The sequence below is a fragment of the Pezoporus wallicus genome, unplaced genomic scaffold (genome assembly GCF_028554395.1).
Source record: "Pezoporus wallicus isolate ANWC-B61680 ecotype Strahan unplaced genomic scaffold, APGP_CSIRO_Pwel_v1 contig_1438, whole genome shotgun sequence".
Classification (NCBI taxonomy): domain Eukaryota; kingdom Metazoa; phylum Chordata; class Aves; order Psittaciformes; family Psittacidae; genus Pezoporus; species Pezoporus wallicus.
Window position 1 is genome coordinate 1,383,683 of NW_026638681.1, and position 20,401 is coordinate 1,404,083.

The 20,401-nt window shown below is 39.7% G+C and overlaps 1 protein-coding gene across 1 annotated transcript in view; it reads right to left on the minus strand.

Moving 5' to 3' along the window:
• Positions 1–11,153: 11,153 nt before the first annotated feature.
• Positions 11,154–20,401, minus strand: part of PRRG1 (proline rich and Gla domain 1) — a 30,153-nt gene continuing 20,905 nt past the window's right edge. Inside the window, exon 4 of the mRNA XM_057411849.1 lies at positions 11,154–13,093. Coding sequence (XP_057267832.1) covers positions 12,569–13,093 — 525 coding nt within the window. The 3' untranslated portion in view covers positions 11,154–12,568. The remainder of the gene's footprint in view (positions 13,094–20,401) is intronic.

The following is a 20,401-nucleotide window of genomic DNA, read 5'->3' on the forward strand; positions in this document are numbered from 1 at the left end:
CATTCTTCATTTTAATGGTATTTTCAAGCTCTCATCTTAAAACTGGCGAACACTATTAAAAAACCCCATGAAAACTGGGCCTTCTGCAGCTTAAACACAAACAAACCCACTTGCTTCCATCCTTCTCGTTTAAAATCAGGCAGGCACTGATTTGTGCCAGGCAGGTAACTAGGTGCCTAATGGAGACAGCTGGGTAACAGAAGTTGATGGTAGACTCACAGCAATTACCTATGAAGGTCTGGCTCTGTAAAGCAGCAGGTCATGGGGAAGGCTGCAGGGAAGTTTTTAGTTGCCACATTTTGGCAGGCTGAGGAACCAGGACTAAGAGCTGGAGATGGGTATCTGAACTGAGGAGGACATATCAAAGGGGGTTTTGCCACTGGGAGTGCACACAGATGCCCGGAGGCAATCACAGTGCTGCAGCTGGACCAGAAACTAATGCTTCAACAACCTTAACATCTTTTGTCTTCCTCTTTCCTCCTCCAAATGTTGATGTACGGACTTTGAACAGATACCATTACAGAAGGTTGTCCAGGTACAATACAGAGGGCTGTTGTGGGAAACAGGACACACAGAGAACTAAGAAATTGCATAGAAACTCCCTGCAAGAAATCCCGCCCACCAAAGAAGAAAGATGCTTTTTATTTCTTACTAGGTAGATATGCCATAACATTTATAACTTTGCAACAAAAATCATTAAAAAAGGATTTATTACTCAATAACTTTCTGTATCTACAGATTTCAGTAGGTGCAAGGACAGTATTATATAGGCCCTTCTTTAAGGTCACAGGATGTTTAAACATACAAGGGCCACAATACCAAATGCTTGATGAGTGGTCGGAATAAGAGAACCCTTATCTTACATCATTGATTTCCTAAGGAAAACATCTTTTCTACACACACTACATAATTTACAGTGATCTAGTTCCCTCATTTCCTGATAACACAGGTTACAGATTTTACATTGTTCTGGTGGAAGGTAGACCAAAACTCTTTCAAGCTTGCCTCCTGCTAATAGATTGTGACCCTTTACCTTTGTTTCCTATCACTGACTGATTGTGGAGCAATGCAACCACACCACCTTCCTTCCTGCCCACTCCAAAAATTAAAAGGTGATAAAAGCAATAGATGAGACAGGAAGTGGCGATCATCTGCTGAATCAGTGTTCTGTGACTTCAAGACGGATTTTGAGCCCTTAACCCAGCAGACTATAAAACCTAAGGATGGCTAAAACAAGAAACACTTGTGAGAACTTTGCTGCTGAGGAACAGCAGGGGAAGGAGGATGTGCAACATCTTAGGCTGTTCCTAACATCACAAGCTGCAATAATTTTTCCTTTCTAAATCCAGATTTATTGTTTGGGGGCATCACCAAAATGTTATTTGTTTTTCTACTATGAAACAGATGGCATAAATGTGCCCTGCAATTTTATTGCTATGTTACAATTTCATCGTGTCATGCTCAAACCAATAGGTTCAATCAGTCTACAATAAAACTTTCATTCTGCTGTGCTGCCTATGGATACATTGAATAAAGTGGCAGTTTAAAAAGTTTCAAGTTACTAAATCAATATTTCATTGTTTGTCTCATAGTGGTTTTATTAGTGATAGAAACAAAGCTCAACAACAGATAAAAGCTTGAAATGGTTACTTGGAAAAATGTAATGAGAATGGACTCGTGCACAACCGCTGCATTTTTCATCTTTTTATTTCTTAATACATCTTTTCCAACATGATGAGATTAGACAAAGTTGTGCAACTCTGCTCTTTGTAAGATTAGTCAAACTACAGCTGAAGGAATCTTTCTCAAGGTTATACATGAGTGAAAGAAAACTTCTGTTATAAATCCGCCTTGGCATAGGCTAGAATAAAAAAGAAAGCCTAATCTGTGAAGATGTGTTCTGAAGAGTGTTCAGTTCAAGAGGAACATGACTAAAGGGAAAAGACCTGAAATACAGCAAGATTTAACTCTCCACAGGTCTTGATCAGTGCTTTCCAACCACAGTGAGAGTCAACCGTTCCACACCCTTAATCATGTAAGGCCAGAGTCAGGTACAGGACCTTGTTGCTCTAACCTCATATCCAGGGTGGAGTGGATTTGATATGTGAATGTATAAACTTACGTCGAAACTGAACTTCAACCACTTTTGCTTCCTTAAGGTGAACTATGGCAGGCCAGACTTCGCTGTTGTTACAGACAGAGCCATAAAGGGGAAATGACAAGGAGACATGATGATGGGAGAAATTACTTTCTTCTACAAGAAAGATATTGGAAATTTCTTGGCATTAGGGGACACTGTATCTACCTGCCCTGCAGAGATAACCTTATACATACCACCAAAGGAGCAGAGAGGTGATTTAAAAAATCCCAAGGAATGAAAACACCTATCAGGTTAGACAGCCATTGCAAGGTACCTGGGATAACCTCAGCATTCCTGCTCGCCTTCCTCCCTGCTGCCTCCCTGCACTCTAAGGAGCCTCCAACTACCCTTCTCTGGAGGTTGACTCACACAGATACCACCTGTATTGGCCTGCACTGGCCAATCCTGCTTAGCAGACCAGTATCTCTGGTTGCGCTTGACAGTGGTTGGTACTGTGTGACTGGCCTAATATCCCCATTTTGATGATCTCCTTGTTGTGGATTTCCTGGCTATCTGGATATCAATTGCAGCACGAAGGCAGGCTGAGTCAAAGCAGAGAAGTGTGCATTAATTTGATGCAAATATAGACAATAAAGTTATAATATCAGAGATATATGTACATAAACAAAACCAAGCAGTTTGGAGGGCTTCTAACACTCCTGCAGTACTACTAGTGCAATTGCTTCAATTGACCTGACATCTTCTTTTTCTTTTTTTTAATGTACATTAAGAAAAAGACTAGACTGTTATTTAATTGTTTCACTGTCTTTAGATTTGGCATTAAAAGAGACCTTTAACATATCTGAGTGCCCTTCCAATAATTAGATTTGTAAAACTAACCCTGTTGCATCCTATTAAAATTCATTATCTCACCTGCCAGCAGTTTAAATAACAAGGTGAAGAAAACAATTTGCATCAGGCACTGGACAGTGATGGCAGGAACATTCCCAAAATACGCCCACATAATTTATTTATGCTGCCTTCAAAGCCATGTAAAAAAAAAAATGCAACTTTTACAATATACCCCCAAGACATGAAAATTAAGACCACATGAGTAAGAGGGAGACAGGCGACTCCATGAGTCTGAAAAGCTTTTGATGCTCACCCAGACTCCTTTGCAGCACAAATGCAGCTAAGATGTTGCTACCTGTAGTTGCAGGAGTATGGCACAAAGAGAGAAGTGATCTCTCAAGTAGAGAGGTCCACGGCAGTTTAGGGGTTTGTAAAGCAGAACAGCTACCCTAGGCCAATGGGCAGCCAGCACAGGTCTCACAGCCCTGCAGTTAAGTGCCTCACTCATGGCTGAGCAGTTCTTTCCACATTAGGTGTGGTCATGCAGAGTATGTTGCAATAGGCTGGTGCTGAAGCATTAAAGCCCTCTAAGCAGTGACAGTGTCTTCTTCTCTCGTATAGTCAATTGCAATTAGCAGGCTAGAGAGAGTGGCTGCTACCATAGGAGATGCACTATAGCAGCCTGAGCTCTAGCACGTTCTGTCAACGAGCTCTCCATCAATGTGCACCACCCTTCTCTAGGAGGGGGAAAGGACAGCATCTCTGCCATTGCTCTCACCAAGCAACGCCTCCATCATGTCTGCATTGAATGTTAGCCAGCCTCTGATCAATACAGACAACGGTTGTGATGGTGACATACAGTGTCATCACAGCCTGAGGAGACTATCTGAGAAAGCAGAGGGAAATGCCATGAGGAGAAGGGGAATAGCATCTCATCCATGGAATCGAAAGAGGAGTATTTGTTTACAGTAATTAACAACAGCAACCTCTTTAAAAGAAAAAAATAAGGCTAGAACTTGGGGTCCCTTCCAACTGGTATTCTATCATAACTGAAATGATGTTGACAATCAGCTCATCATTTGTGATCATCACCAGCACACAGGAGATGCTCAGATGAAAGGCCCACAGGCTGTACCTGACTCTGAAAACCTGTGTCTGATAGCAAAATTAATTGCCCAGCTCTCTATTCTTTGCAAGCTCTGGCACAGAAGAGCTGCTGAGAAATGGCAGGCCAGAGAGAAGTGAATGTTTTGGTGATGTGGGGTAGCACTACTTAGCTGTGCCCATGGTAGGGCTTTTTGGATATGTCGGTCTTGCACCTGAAATAGGAGTCAGAGAACGGGGCTTATACCTTTAATTCTCCTCCTGGAGAAGCCTTTCTACCAGGTATGGCGCAAAACTTGGTGCAGGGAGTACTGATGAAGTGAGATGGTTTAGTCAGCTTCAAGAGGAGGAACATATTTTTACACAGCAATCTGGAAAGCTGTGGACAAATGAGCAACGTGGGATGATCTTTTCTCAGCCAAGTTGCTAGGAAACATCACTGTACTCAATCATACAACCATCAACTAGTGTTGCTCAGGAATATTTTTAATAAACTCTTCTATATTGAGGAGTAACTCGGGGAAGGTAAAAGTACTCCTGGGACCATGCCAGTTTTGACAAAAACAAGGAACAAAACCTGCACTGGCAATGGCTTTGCAGGTTCCAGATAGAATTTGTGACCCAAAAAGTACAAAGGGAAGGCTGGTGTCACCAGTTTACAAAAAACAAAAAACCAGGCAAGGGGAGCAGCTCAAACCCACACCCTGCAATATCCCTTAACAGAAAAATATTGATCTGCTTTCCAACAACCTGTGAGAAGCTAGTAAGTAAATTATGTCTACGGTAAGTAGTTTAAATTCACTACACCCAGAAATCTGCATATACTATAGGAAATTTCAAGGGACTTTGAAGTTAGAAAAGATGAAAGATGCTAGCCTAGACTAGTGTGCAAAGCAGCCTAATGTCCTTGCAATGGAGGAAGCCCAAGCCCAAATCCTTGCTCCAGGGCTGTGGGTGAATAGAAAGGCCAGGGCAAGAACCAGCCTTCCTCATAGGCTGGGCATTTGCTAACAGCCCCAAGCCACTGAGTATTCTGGTACTGGTATCATGACTTTGTAAACAGCCTTCAAGCTGTCAGTGTTGTGCTCATACACAACAGTTAGTGCTGAAATCTGAAAGCACGGTGTGGGACAGAAAACCCTTTTTTTTGAACACTTCTCCTGCCAATGGGGGAGATGACAGCATTTTCACAGAGCCAAGCTGCCTGTGTGGAAAGGCTGAAAGATAATGGAGGTGGCAGCACAAATAGGTAAGAAAACTGAGCAATAAATAGCACCTCATAAAGCTGAAAAAAAACATTATCAAAGAGAATACAACATTAGAAATTATTTCCAAGCCTACATTTCTTCTAATGAATGCACCCAATAAAAATACCAACTTTTATGCACTTCAATATAAAAGCACATTGAAGATTTTACGGGGAAACAGAACAAGAGAGTACCATTACTCAGCACCGTTTTTAAATAAAATGCAAAAGTCAGCAAGTTAAGAGAAAAAACAAACACAAACAACCTAGAAATACAAAACCAAAGCATCTACCCTTTTACAATTGCTGGACATACCTGAGTAAATATGGCAGACACCTTTCATGTTGCAAAAGTTATTAAACTGTTAAAAAGAAATCTGGAGCTCAGACCGAGAGTAAAAGGTTACCTAAATGTTAATATCAATCCCTATAACCAGGAGCAACTGTACTCCAAGTACACTTTCAGGCTGCACTTGCCAGCCCGGGCTCCACAAACCAGTGCAGGCTGTTCTGTGGGTGCAGGGCCATTATGCCTGGCACAGCTGATAGAGCCTGGCTGCACTAACACCGTGTTGATGTGGAATAGAGCCAGTCCCTGGAGACCATGGTGGGCACGTAGATGTTAAAGCAATGTTTTGTTCTCGGCTGCCCCCGTGCCTCAGATTTTGCACACCCACATGCGAACAGAACCTAAAACATTACAACACATTTATTGTGGGCAAAACCCACAGAAGCCCAGCATACGACTGTCAGGGCTGTGCTAATAGTCAGGATGCTGGGACTTCTCCCAGCCTACAAGTCTCGCTATGCTGGCAGATGGGCTGCTGCCCACAGAGCACAAGCAGCTATGCTGCAGATCACGGGTCCTGTGCCAAACTCTCTGCAATGCATCCCAACCACCCAGGGCAGCAGTCAGGCTTAAGTTTGGGGTCAGCTCTTTTGTTTGACTTTTTGCATGGAAGGAAGCTGTTTTAATTTAAAATTGACAATTACCTTCAATCTTCTCCCTTTGTCAGGTGCTTTCACAGAGGATTTACTGCAGCCTACACTACTAGCAAACAGATGTGCGAGGGTGCCCAGCCTTTATTACACTTTTATGAGCACTCTTGAAGTTGTAGGTGAGTCGGAACTGATCCAAACCACAATTTCACATGGGTGTTGGATGCGTACATTCAGAGACACCAACCTAACGTTCAGAAATGCAAGGTCACAAGACTGCAATCTGCAAAGGGGACAGAGAGGTATAAACGGGAGACAATGTAAAAGGCATACATTGGTGTGGAACCCTTTGGTTTTATTTAAAACCCTGGTGAGGTGGGTAACCACAAAAAAATCTAGTCTGATCAACTCTCATTCACAGGGTTTTCTTTCAGAGGGCAAATATATTTTACCTTCATCTACCTGTAAGGAAAAACCTATGGTTACAACAGAACCAAAACCCAGACAATACAAAATGAAAAGAAAAAATAAAAACTAAGAACAATTCTAATAGTAAATGGAAATAAATGACTTGGGGCAAGACAGGGAAAAATATCTGAGCTAGTCATATCGTCCTTGCTTGCCTCTGACAGTATCACTTTTCACGGAAAATCTTGGCAAGAAACACTGGCTGCAGTGATTTTAATCTTGGAAATGATCCACGTGTAGTGGCTGCATTAAGACTGAAAATGAAAAGGCCAGAGGTGGTAAGAGTGCCCTCTGCCTCACAGCAGTGATGGCCGTGTCTGACTCCAAATGCCTGCATTCAGCCCCTCAGCTGTGTTTGATCAATACTGAAATACAGCATGGAGTACAAGCAAGCCAGCACAAGGAAGAAAAGTAAGCAAGCTTGGGTCCCAAGGTCACCAGATACATAGACCTTGCAATATGCAGTCATAAACATCACAAGTCCTTGTGCACAGCAAAAAGGGGGTGCTGTTACTGACAGCAGTAACAGTCAAGATAACACAGAAAAATCAAACTAGGAACCTCTGACCTATAGAATTGGTCCAGGGTCTGTCCTATGGGAAAACCTATCCCACACCATGGGAAAGGCCAGGGAAACAGTCATGGTACAGGTTAATCCTCATGCAGAGATTATGTTGCTGGGTAAACTGAAATACATTTCTGATTGTTTCCTTCCTGCTCTAAGCTCCTCAGCTAACCCCAGGAGCCACACAGGTACATAGAAAAGCATCCAAATGGAGAAGGAAAGGGCAGGTCACACTGAAGTGTTTTGTTTGGATTCTTAGACTTTGCTGTTTCTAAAATGGGAAAACTGTACAGCAGTCAGTGTGGCTTTATTGCATGATATACTGAGACAGGACAGGGAAAGACAACACAGGTCCTAATATTACAGCAAGTACCATTACAGAGAGCTAAATGGTAAGCAAATGCTGCATAACTGATACAATCAAGAAAATACAGGCAAGGTCTTTCTTGCATTGACTTGTTACTTGGCATTCAATAACTCACTGCCAAGTGAAAAATACAATTACTGAGACCCCACTGCAGAAGAAAAGCACAGTTCAACTTTCTGGCAAAGCTCAAAGTTCTATTACCCTGTAGCAAATCAATCAAATGTGTGTGCAGCAAGCAATGAAACAGCACAGATGTCACCTCACTGCTTTCAGCTGAACATGTATTTTCTTCTTTTTAAAAAAACAGCAAGTAGCACTACAAAATAGTCACAAAGTTCACACTACGCAGATGAAAAGAAATCCATCAGTGTGATTTAGAACAGCAGAGACCAGTGTTCACGAAACAAATAATGAACATTTATCACTAGTAACCTGGTGTGATGTTTTTTTATAGATAGCAAGGTTCATGATACCAGATTAACATTATATCTGCCACATTTCAATAGCTAGATGTCAGGCATGCAAAGGCAATCATGCATTGAACCATGTGCAAACAGGTTAGCTAGTGCTGATGGATGCGCACAGCAAATGCCACTTAACCCAACATGGAGCACTGTTCTGAGCTATGCAAATAAAAGCTGACCCACTACGCACATGATGGCTTGGGAAGTCCCACACACTTTGTTTAGTGACTCTTTTTTGCACTTTTGTTATGACCAGTACAAAACTGCACTCGTGTTCATGACACTCTAGGCTACCTACCTCCCATTGGGCTTCACTAATGCCTGCAACAGACTCCAGTCACACGGTAAACCACTGAAAAGTACCAGGGACATATTATCCTATTTACCAGCAGCTGAGCAAGAAAGGATGACACAAAGTTTGTCTTGAATAGAATGGAGATCTTTAGTTTCCAGCAGGAATCATTATGCAAGGTTGCATTTTCTTTGTTTAGTTTTTTGTTGTGTTTTTTTTTTCCCCTTTTGTTCACTATTAATGCATCATTCCCAAAGCCAGTGCAAAATTTTGCAATGCGTTTCTTTCAAAGGGCTGAAGCCAACTTTGAAATCAAGATCTCTGATCTAAACATTTTTTGCTACAATGTACTGTTTCACCTTATAACAGAGAACAGTTTCTGCTTTCTGCCTGCCTGTGACTGTTATTTAGTTATGGCTACAACAAATGTCTTTTTTTTTTCTAAGTTAAATAAATAAATTCACAGATCTGATTAAAACTGAGCAGAATATCAAGTCTTTGCAAACAAAATTGTATTTTAAGTTATCAAAACAACTGATTCAATGCAAATGATTAAGTACATACAACAATGGAAATGAAGAGACCACCACTTAAATACACAAAGTAAATTCTCACTGTAGTTATGCAGAACTCATTTTGAAAGCGGCATCTTAAAAAAATTTATTTAGCATATTGAAAAACAAATGTTACAAAAAAAATTTCTATAAACATAGGCAAAAAAGTTTAAATAGGATAATTTAATGTAAACCAAACCCCTTTAAAGGATGCAATACTGTAATCAGAGGTTATTTACATCCAGTGAAGACAGAACAACCTTCACTAATTCTGAATATCATTTAAACAAATAATTAAATCATTTCTTGAAACAGTGACACATATCTGTTAGTTTTAGTAGATAAATCATCTCAGTCCCAATAGAAGATGAAATTCAAGGTTATATTCAGAAGTGGGAAAGGCAGCGTCCGTGACAATTCATATCATCAGTCAAGATAGTACTGCATTGAGACTTGCAAAACCTTTAGAGAGGTACAACTATAGATTTATAATATTTATTGCATGACAGTGCAGTTACAGGATAGGTAAAACACCAAAGTGATCTAAAAAAAAAAAAAAAACAACCAACAAACCCTATATAAAAACCCAGTACAAATGAAATTTTATTTTTCAATCAGATTAGAAAAGCCAGGCACAAGACTAAGCTATTTTCCCACATTTCATAAATAAGAACAAAACAGTTTGTAGTCTGACTTTATTCCAACATAGAGAAAGCTGTTCATGTCTTAGAGGAAATACATTTGGGTAACTGTCCTACGCAAGTTTTGTTTAATTATGAAATCTATTCACCAACACGTAAGCTTATAACCCACAATGGCTTTCACGCTCATGTACATGCAAAAGGCATAACCCAATAAATTAAACATGTAGATCACTTTAGATATTTGGTTGTGGCTTTTTTTTGAAGGATGAGCATCATTATTGTATTGCACATAAAAACAACACGTTCAATTTAAGAGCCAGAAACATAAAACCGTTAAAAGTAGCAGTGGAATACACAGTAATTAAAACAGAAGAGAAAGCAAAGCCAGCTCATCTCTAAACTAGATTGCCCATGTTCAGGGGATGATGATGTCTGCTAAATGACCTAATCTGAAATGGACAATCTCCATGCATTTCCTACAGGAAAGTCTATATCCAAACTGGTAAAACTACTAGCTGTGCTGGCAGGCACAGGAGATGCCAATATGGCATGGACATTGAAATACCAGCTCTTTTTGAGGTGGTTCCTGCATGTTGAGATGAGGCACTGTTTTGGTAACGTCTGCCAAAAGCAGTATATTAACTGTTGCTCAGTATAAAAGGAGCTTCTGCAAGTGGCAGTTCAAGACACACAAGAGCTAAAACCACTTCAAAAGAAAAGGTCAGAAAGTCCAAAATTAAGACCCAGGCAATTCTTACTGCAAGTGTCCAAGACACTGCACTTATCTGCCCAATAACTATCATATAAAAGGAATATAGGTTAAGTTTTTGACAATGGTTTGGCCTGGAGTTCATCTATTAACTCTTAATACAACTTGCCTTAGCCACTGAATGTCCTCAGCAGGCAACTTAGGCAACCTACTCTTCATCAAAATTGAAAACTAAAATTAATCATAAAATCCTTACTTCATTTGTCAATACATCACATCAGATTCTTACAGAATTGTGCATATACACACCCATCTATGACCATACGTTTCTTTTCAGCAGCTTTCTGTGAAGTTTCTTAGGGAAGATGGACCAAACCCCCATGAGACAGAAGACACCAGCATACATCTTGGACAATAACAGGAATTTCAAATGGATGCCACTAGCCTTTCATTTGGGGTCTTTGGAACAAGATGCAGTTTGGGCTTCTGCTGTAGGAAAGTCAACACAGTAGTCCTTCAAGTCTCATACATTTCAATTGGTGATTATTCATTAGTAGAACACAGAACAATACAAAAGGTAATGCCAGCTACATTGGCATGGGAAGAAAACTGAAATGAGTATTCAGAAGCTAAACCACGCAATGAACTTTTAAATCAAGCTGGGGAAAAAAGAATTGCCACACTACAGCTTGTACCACCTTAACTATCATCAGTGTCTAAATCAGGTGGTTGAAATTCTGTACAAGCCTCCATTCTAACTTGCATCAAGTCTGACAGAAATCCACTTGTCTTCAGCCTCAAAAAATCACTCCAGAGTAACGCTTGGGGCTATGCCTACATTGTTTTCTTAAAAATACACATCATGTGTCCTCCTGGTTCTGCCTTAGCAGGTGGGCCCCATGCTCAAAGCTGGAATGAGTCAGGCAACAACTTCTGGACCCAGGCTCGACTAACATGCTTCCCAGGAACTCTTACTCTGATGAGGACCTGTAACCTAAGAGCTGTGGAAAAAAAACCTTGTGTACACTGAGAATGGAGTGTGTTTTAGGAGTTCGTCTCATCGATCAGAGCACTACACTCTTCTTAGAAACAATGAAAAATTTAAGTAGCTGTATTTCATTATAACATAGTTAACTCTTGCAACAGAAGCACCTTGTTGGAATTGATAAGCAATAAATATATTTGTTGTTGAAAAAATGGTTATGCTCTCTGCAAAGGATTTCCATAGCAACCAAGGTAAGGTGCACACATGCCACATGTAAGTATGCAAAAGGCAAAGAGTATCAGGATTTGAGGAAGAGGTTTTTATTTCACAGCTTGGGGAAAAAAGTCACACACATACACTGAATGCTTTTCCTTTTTTCCCCCTTTTAGAAGGAAAGTAATATCTATGGGTTTCTGAGTTTATGGATAATATCCTGGTCTCAGTGAAGACTATAGTAGGAAGACTACTATCAGGATTTTATCCACTCATGTATTTCAGTATTTCATTATTTACTGTTGCATGAACTTTCAAGTTCTAAACTTAACATACACACACTCCTCACCTCTAGAATACACAAGTAAAAACAGATATGAAAACAGAGAGGAAAGTCAGAACATGGACAAAAGTAGTACAGTATTAAATTCACTAAGTAGTGTCTTGGATTGTTAGCTTCTAAACATTTACAGAATTTTGAGTTGTAATAGCAAAAGCTTTAGAATACACCTCTTGTGCTAGGACTCGGAAATTATTGCTATTACACCAGCATACTCTTAATGAGATACCGGTTTGAACACAATGGCTTACTGCTTCAAGGGCCCATGATAGAGTGCAAATTGTAACAAAAAATCCAAGTGAGAAAAAGGAACCAACTGGGCAAAAGGCAATACTGCAAAATCAGTCCCCTTTAGTGTAAATAGCTGTCTAAAATGCTGCTTAAGGATTCCCTATTTCGGGCAATTCTGACAGTCTGCAGTAAGAAAGGGGAGATTCCATAAATCTTGTGGGGAACGTGGACAATATTTGGACTGAAATAAGTGCCATCCTCACCACAGACCTGCTTTTGAGATATATGACAGAGCACCACGTTTGTATCTGCACTATACTCTCAATGCAGAGTCCGTAATTTTTAAGATCTGCCATAAGGGAAAAAAAATCCCAAACCCAAAGAAAAAGTGGATCTAAACCCAAAGTGAAGTTCATCATACAAGTCCACTAAATTACAGAAATGCATAATAAGCCAAGATAAAGTGCTACAAAATGATTAGTAATTTTTAAAAAGTCCATAGCATTCTTCTTGTTTTACTTAGTACTGGTGACAATAGGAGATAGTGCAATTGCACCGGCTGAACTACAATTCACAATGTCTTCATACTTTGGGGGGGGATCTAAACGTTGTTCAGTTTCACTTCTTCTCATACTGATTTCACCAGTGGCTTCCTCATATGAAGGAGGAGGATCACAGTTTGAGAGCCTTGTGGATACTGAGTCTGACCGTCCATCCATATAGCTCAGATCTCCTGGAGAGAGCCCACTGACTTCATACATTTCCTCCTGTGGGGAATGAACAATGCTGAGAGGCGGCGGAAGAGGACCTCTGCCATCAGCCACAGCACCATCACCCATCGCTTCGTGGGCTCCCCTATGCATGTACACCGACTGTCTACGCATTTTCTTTTTAAACAGGCATCTCCATATGACAAAAATGACAATGAGGATAATGAAAAGGCCAATGATTAATGGAAATGCAAGGTAAAATGAATACCAGGTATGTCCTGTGTTACTTTCTCCCTGAAGTCCGTTTTTGTAGACTTTCCAGAACTCCTTCTAGAAGAACAAGACAAGATAAGTCAGAAACTAGAGGACAGTTAAAAAACAATCACTGTAATCAAATTGTTTCAAATGAATGAGAAAACAAAAAAGGCATTTAAAATACTGATGATTAAACTAAGAACTGGTATGGATAAGCACACACAATAAACTTTCAAATTTTCTACTGATGTGATTAGCAATACAAAAGAATTTTGGGGTTTTTAAAAACCAGTTCCTCACTGCTTTTAAGATTCCTGTGTCTACACTTAATATTTAAAAACACAGCTCAGACAGGACTAGGATAACAACAACAACAACAATAATAATATCTAATCAGCATGCACATCAGCCATCTGGTGGATTAAAATTTTTCAGCATCGCTCAAGGTAAAAGATAGTACTCTGCTCCTTTGTTTTAAATTTGTAGTAACATACTAATATGATTTCACAGGGAAATACTCTTTCAGAATGACATACCATTTTGGCAAAGCACAACTATGTTATACTGTCATCTCGTAATTTAGACTTCCCTCACACTCTGGCTCATAAAGCAATTGTCAGCTTATTTTGAGTTGATTCAGATCCTCTATTTATAGTTCAAAATAGCTCCAGCACTATGAGAATATTACACAGCTTATTATGTTCTGGAAATTCTGACAACACAGCTACAGATAAATGGAACAGAATGTGGAAAAAAGGAAATATGACCAAGTGAAAATAAAGATGAACACCAGTACTTGACAGTACTTTTTGCTATATTAATATGCACAAGCAGGAACACAAAGACCACATTGCCATCCAATTTTCTCTGCAGTGAATACTATGAAAAAACAGTACAAAAAGCATACCATGCCTCAAAAAGTAGTAATCCTCACCTGTAATATAAGATCTCTCCTACTAAGCAGCACTTCCACTTTTCTAGTCATGTATAAAAATAAATAAATAAATAAACAAATAAATAAATAAAAGAAGCCCCACAACCCTCAAATCCATGCCAGAAACTCTGAACTATTTTCTTTTAAAATGCAGAGGCCTGACTCATTCATACTCATGCCAGCATCCATTTTAAGTGATAGCACATATACTCACATGCAGTTATTTATAAAATAGTCACCTGGCAAGATCGATATTGTCATGCTCAGTTATTAGTAAGTGATGCACTCAGGCTGCAGACTGACTGGCTTTGTGCACAGACAAATCAGATCCATAATTTTTTTAGTTCATGACTGTTGCCGTGATTGGCGTTAGACGGACAATGCCATCAAACTGATCTTGGAGGCAGCCTGAGTCCAGAAGCAGCATGGCCCCTCTAGTGTGGGGGCTCAGCTTGCCCTGTGCAAAGGACCAGGACCGCATGGGCAAAACACATGCTCATAATGCTTCATCAGAATTCACTAAGGTTAAGAGCAATGCCATGTGTATGGAATAGCTGGCTATCCTGTACATTTTTAAAACAAATTCAGTTGTTCTTATACCAATAGTCAGTGCCAGTTTAAATAAAAGGAATTAAAAAAAATTAAATCTTAATTCCTACAGCAATCCAGGATAGGTATTTTTCCTACATTCCAAGGCTTGACATCACAAGCAGGTTGTCACAGTGCCTCTCTGATCCTCTGATGCAAACCCAGGTCCAAATAACCTTAAGCTAAGTAGCACCGACTTCAAAGTAAGCAAGTCTGGGAAGATGGACTAACCTCCATAGATACTCATTTACAAAGGCCTTCCTTGACGCATTGTTCTACAGTGAGAGCCAGATCAACTGTGCGTACTTCAGAAAAAAACAAATTGGGGGGGGGGGGGGGAACTAACATTAAAAACTTGCATTAACTGCACAGCTGAGGACTTTTGAGATCTCTGCATGACAAAAGCCAACAAAATGCAACACCTCATGTCTCCCCACCCAATCACCAGACAGTTGTTACCTATTATTTCCACCCGGTTTGAATATGACTAACTAGATTCTTTAGCAGAATAAATAATGAATATATTATTGACTAAAAAAGCATAAAAGGTTTCATTAGGATTATTAAATCCTGCTGTCTGTACTGGAACCAAGCTTCCCACTTCACTGTTCTGCTGCCTCAACAGCAGCAAAGCATAAAATGGTACAGTGTTTGGTTTTGAGGGCAAAGTTGCAAAGATTTACTGGAAGTCATCAAGTATAGTGTGCAAGAATGTATTATTTTAAAGATTGTGGAGAATAAAGGTAGTTTTGATGAAAAAGAAGAAATCACACTTTACCCCTAGCAATGTATTTTGTGTTGCAGGCTGCAGAGGAAATACACCTTCTCTGAGGGAAGGGTAGTAAGTTGTGACTTGTATTTTAGTATTGTTTCCATGTTACTCCTAGCTCAGCTCTAACTACTGGAGAAAATGTCTCTGTACCCTCTTCGGAAAGTTGGAATAACAGCATCTCTCCTTGTCACTCTGCAACATGGCAAAGCAGCAGAAAAGCTATTTTCCCAGAGCAGCAGACAATTAGTTCAGAATAGGGTGTGTGGTTGTGAGGGATGTTCAGGTTGATGGTGTGACAAGACAGATGCATAAAGAGCTTAAGATACTAGTTTAAACTGCTTTAAGGATGAAAATAGTTTAGTGTCCATTTTTATTTACATGCAAGGCAAAAGAAATTCCAACAGTTTAGACACATATGCCCCTGTCAAAAGTTAGAGTGCCTTAGATCTAAGGCTATCTTACAAAGTAAGAAAGTTCTGCACACAGGTGAAAAATACTAAGAAACAAATACTTGTTTTGTCATTAGGAAAACAAAACAATTAAAATCTCTCTTTAAATATTCCTCTTTGGGAAAGTAAAAAACAAACCAAAAAAACCACCCACAAAATCCCACCAACCAAAATCTTACTAGGTGTACCAGACCCCATGTTTCTAGCTTGAATTTTTTGCAAGGCAGATCTCAGAGAAGCACAAATACTGTTAGTTCCAGAGTGACAGAACTGACAGGAACTTTAGGATACTAATACTTCTGGTTGGAGTTGCACAGCTGCCAAGCAGCTCCCCCTCTGCTCTGTCACGACACAGCTACACTGCACTGTGAAGTGAAAGCACAGGAAGAGAAAAGCCACCTAAGTCAACGTTGAATCACAGCCCAACAAAACCAGAGAGAACTTGGATGAATTTGCACAGTGTGAGCGTTTGTACAAACTGCTATGAAAAAAAAACAAGAGGGGGGAAGTACTGAAAACTTAGGAAGCAGCTGTACAGCTCGCATAGAAATTTAGAGTAATTTAAAAATCGGAGAACTCACAGCACAAACATCCCTTCCCACAGTTGCTGGTCTCTTGAACCACCAACAAGAAGGACTACTACTACTTGACAAAATCATTACCTCTTGTTTTATGAAAAGAATACCCCAATAACCATTTAACCTTGAGTGCTGTACAGGTGGGAATACCAGGCATATATGCCTTAAAAGGCTGAAAAACTAAGATAAACAGGCCAGAATCATAAAACTGCAATGAACTTAGAAAACATCTAACATTTATTCCTGAGAACCACTTTTCTCAATGTCCCCTACTGCTTTGGCAAATCCAGTTGGAAATAATCAAAAGGAATTCTCAAGGGTATCCCACACGAAGACACTTGCAGTCAATTTGCTAGAATTTTGTTTCCCTTTTATTTCTAATACTTCTCAGAATAGAGCATCGGCTGGATCTGAATGATGATTCAAATAAAGAATCCACATGAAACTCAAGAGATTCGCACCCTGCTGAGAATTTCAGCTGAGGCCTTTACTACATTTGACAGCATCGCCAACCTCAGATAATTCTTGGTCAATTGTCTGATTTGTTTTCAAGGTAGACTAATAACATGCCAAACAGGAGACTGCTTGGTATTCATTAGGCAGAGGATGTGAACAAGGCAATAATGGGAAGCAAGGGTACCTGCTACACTGTTTTCTTCTGGTCTGCCCTCAGTTCCAGGTAGCAGCAAAAGATTCAGCTCTTCTCTTCTGGGTATTTTTCCAGCACCCATAACTACACACAGACTTATGTTAGCAGTCTTACTCGATCACAGATCTGGTGCTGACAAGTTTTGAGTTGCTTCCTAAGCTTTTGTGTCTTGTTTTGCTAGAATAGAGCTATAACCTTGCAATTTTCTCTAATACTTAAAATTTGTGGGAAATTTTAAACACAAATGAAGATCTGTGATTTCTAACTTCTCAAGTCTTCACGCAGTGCAACTTAAAAAAATCAGTTAATGTAAACAAAATTAGTATCAGTGCTTCAATCATACTCAGATACTTTGCAGAGAAACCTTTGAATAAATCTTTGAGTCTCCCAGCAACCTCTAACTGACCAGTGATCACATACAGTCCTGCCTGCAGGCTACAGGTACTACAAATAAACAGCTTTACTCGATCAGACCCAGGGTTCACCTAATCTGTTACCTTCTCTCTAACAACAATCATTAGAAACTCCTGGAAGAAGAGTTCAAATAAAAGCAGACAGCAATAACTCTCCCAGCTTCAAATATTTGTACTTGCAGAACTTCCATTAGCCAAAGCTGACCACTCTTATTCAATGGCTCCAGATTGATTTACTTTCCATTCATTTATATCATTGTTCTCTGAACCTATACAAGCTTGCAGCATCCAAGACATCCTGTGGCAAGGCAGTCCACAGCTCAATTATCTGTGGTGAGAAGAGACACTTCAATTCGCTTTGAACCTGCACCTTCCAGTTTCCTTTAAGGCTCTCTTAGCTCTCCTGTCAGCGACTGACCTCAGTTTGATCTTCATGCTCGTCACAGACATCTTCACATATTCCCTCATTTAACTCTTTCAATATCTATTATTGTTACAGAAGTCTTTTCATATCTTTGGTCAACTGTCACACTTGTCCCTCTGCTCCTTCCTCAGCTATTAATTTGATTTCTAGGAGATAGGGAGGTCAGAGCTGTATTTAGCACATTCAAGATGCAGTCGTGCAATGACATAAACATGTTCTCCATTTTCATCACTTTTCCTTTCTTCATATTCCTAGTACTCAAGCTTTTATTTTGTTTTGGTTTTGTCTGACTGCTAAGCATTAAATACAAGTCTTCATAGATTCAAATTCAGATCCTGTCCCCAAGTTCAGAGCAATTCATATATACAATGAATGTTCCTCTTTCCCGCACATGCACTACATTTGTCAGCACTGATTTTCATACTCTGTTTTATCCACAAAGCCATGCAAATTCTTCCCTGTTGGCTCTAGTCTTACTAACATAATTGTATTATCTTTATAATCCCTTTGTCATTTTAAATTATAATTCTGAACCTATCAAAATCCCCAAGCCTACATAGTGTTAAAGGCATTCAATATTTCCATTACAGCTATGCATGCACACTTAACATACATTGTGCTAACTTCCAAGAAAAACTCATGCAAAAAAAATAACTTGAGGGAACTGCTTGGTATTATTTCAATATTATGCATCTGTATGTTGCACATTTCCCCAGAAGACTGCAGAAAAGCCAAGAACCAAGTGGACAAGATAAAAAATACAAAGAGAGAGATGTCACAAAACAGTTACCATGAGCTAAAAAAGCTACAGACCCTATTTGAATTCCAGTCTACCTATACTATGAAATCGCTGCATCTGTCACTCTGAACGTACTGTATCACAATGCTAGTCTACTGCATCCATTTCCTTCCTCTGGGACACAGAAGTTAAGTTTTACCTAAGTGGCTGTAAGGATGGATACAGCTGGAGAACAATGGACTAAATACAGCTCTGAGTAAATGAGGCTGGTCAGCCACAACTGCACATTAGCAGAGCCTGGCCCATTAGCAAACTACCAACAACAGAATAAAGCAGCTAGGCAAAAAAGGATACAGTAGTAGAAATGGATAAAAGTTCAGGACCTCATTGGAAGCCCTTTCTCCACTGTGACACAAAGGTTGCAGCAAGGATGGAAATGTAACCGTTTCTATTTTACTATTTCCCAAATACCTCTGAAAGGGAAATGTTAACTACCAAAACACAAAATGTTCCTAAATGGCAGAAAAGAAGCTGAAGTGAGAAGCAGTATGTTTGGGCTATGCTTTCCTCTGGGGACTTGAACTTCTTGTGCTACTTCACCAGAAGTGATGTTGTGTTAAGAGTTTTACACAAGTTGTGTCATTGTACACATTATTCTTAATTACATAATGAGCTATCATTAGGAATGGCCACACCAAGCCAAGTTTGGGAGGTAAAATACGTGTGTGTGCATGCACTTTAAAGTTTCAGAAAGAAGCAGCTCTGAAGAGACACTTCAGGTCCTACTACTTAACTTTAACAAATTAGGAAGCTCTCATTTCAGCCTTTCCATGCATTCAGTATGCCTTTACACATTACTATTACCTGATGTAGAGCCAAGTCACTAAAGAGTGGAATGCATCACCTGTGTAAATTCTGGAAGAAATCTGCAATGCTCCCTGTGCCACTTTGCCCATTAACCCACTGGCCTTGCAAGTATAATTTCCCTGTGCAAAAACACACAAGGGATAAAAATGTTTGCCGAAGGTAGTTGTTTGTTGTTCTGAGTCACATTTTCTAGCACCTAGAAAATTTCAGTTCACATTTATTGTCAAATTCAGCCTAATTTCATCCATGTCTGTCTTGAATAACAATAATAAAAATTCTCGACTGTATTGCATTAAATAGGTCAGATGCCACTGTCAAAACCCTGTGACCTGTTTTTATATGTTGGGAAGTAATAAAAGATATGCTGGGTATGATGTGCAGCTACTGCCTGCAGAGCCATTAGCCCACAAGCTTCTATTAAGTAAAGAAGCCATCAGACTTATGCAACAATTTTGTGAGGGCAGTATCTGCTTCATTCCCATCAAGTCAATGCATCACTGCCCTTGCATAACATACATTATTGTTCTTTCCATATTTTAGATCACTGCTGTGTAACAATACCCTATGGGGTTTGCAGATTTTAGTTTTAAAAAGACCACTAGACTTTCTTTATTTTAGACTATTAACAGTCTGGGCATTAAACCCTTTGGCCAGCTACACCAGTATCTGGGATTTGAAGGCATATTTTAAACAGAAAGCTTTTTGAACTGCTCACTCATTTCCTGTGGACATAGTTAATAAGCAAGTTATTCCAGGAGTGAGATAAACGAAGACTTATACCCTCTGCTACTATATATGCCCCATAACAACCTGAATCCTGTGATTTCATAGAACAGTTAGGGTTGGAAAGGACCTTAAGATCATCTAGTTCCAACCCCCCTGCCATGGGCAGGGACACCTCACACTAAACCATGTCATCCAAGGCTTTATTCAACCTGGCCATGAATGATGCCAGGGATGGAGCATTCAC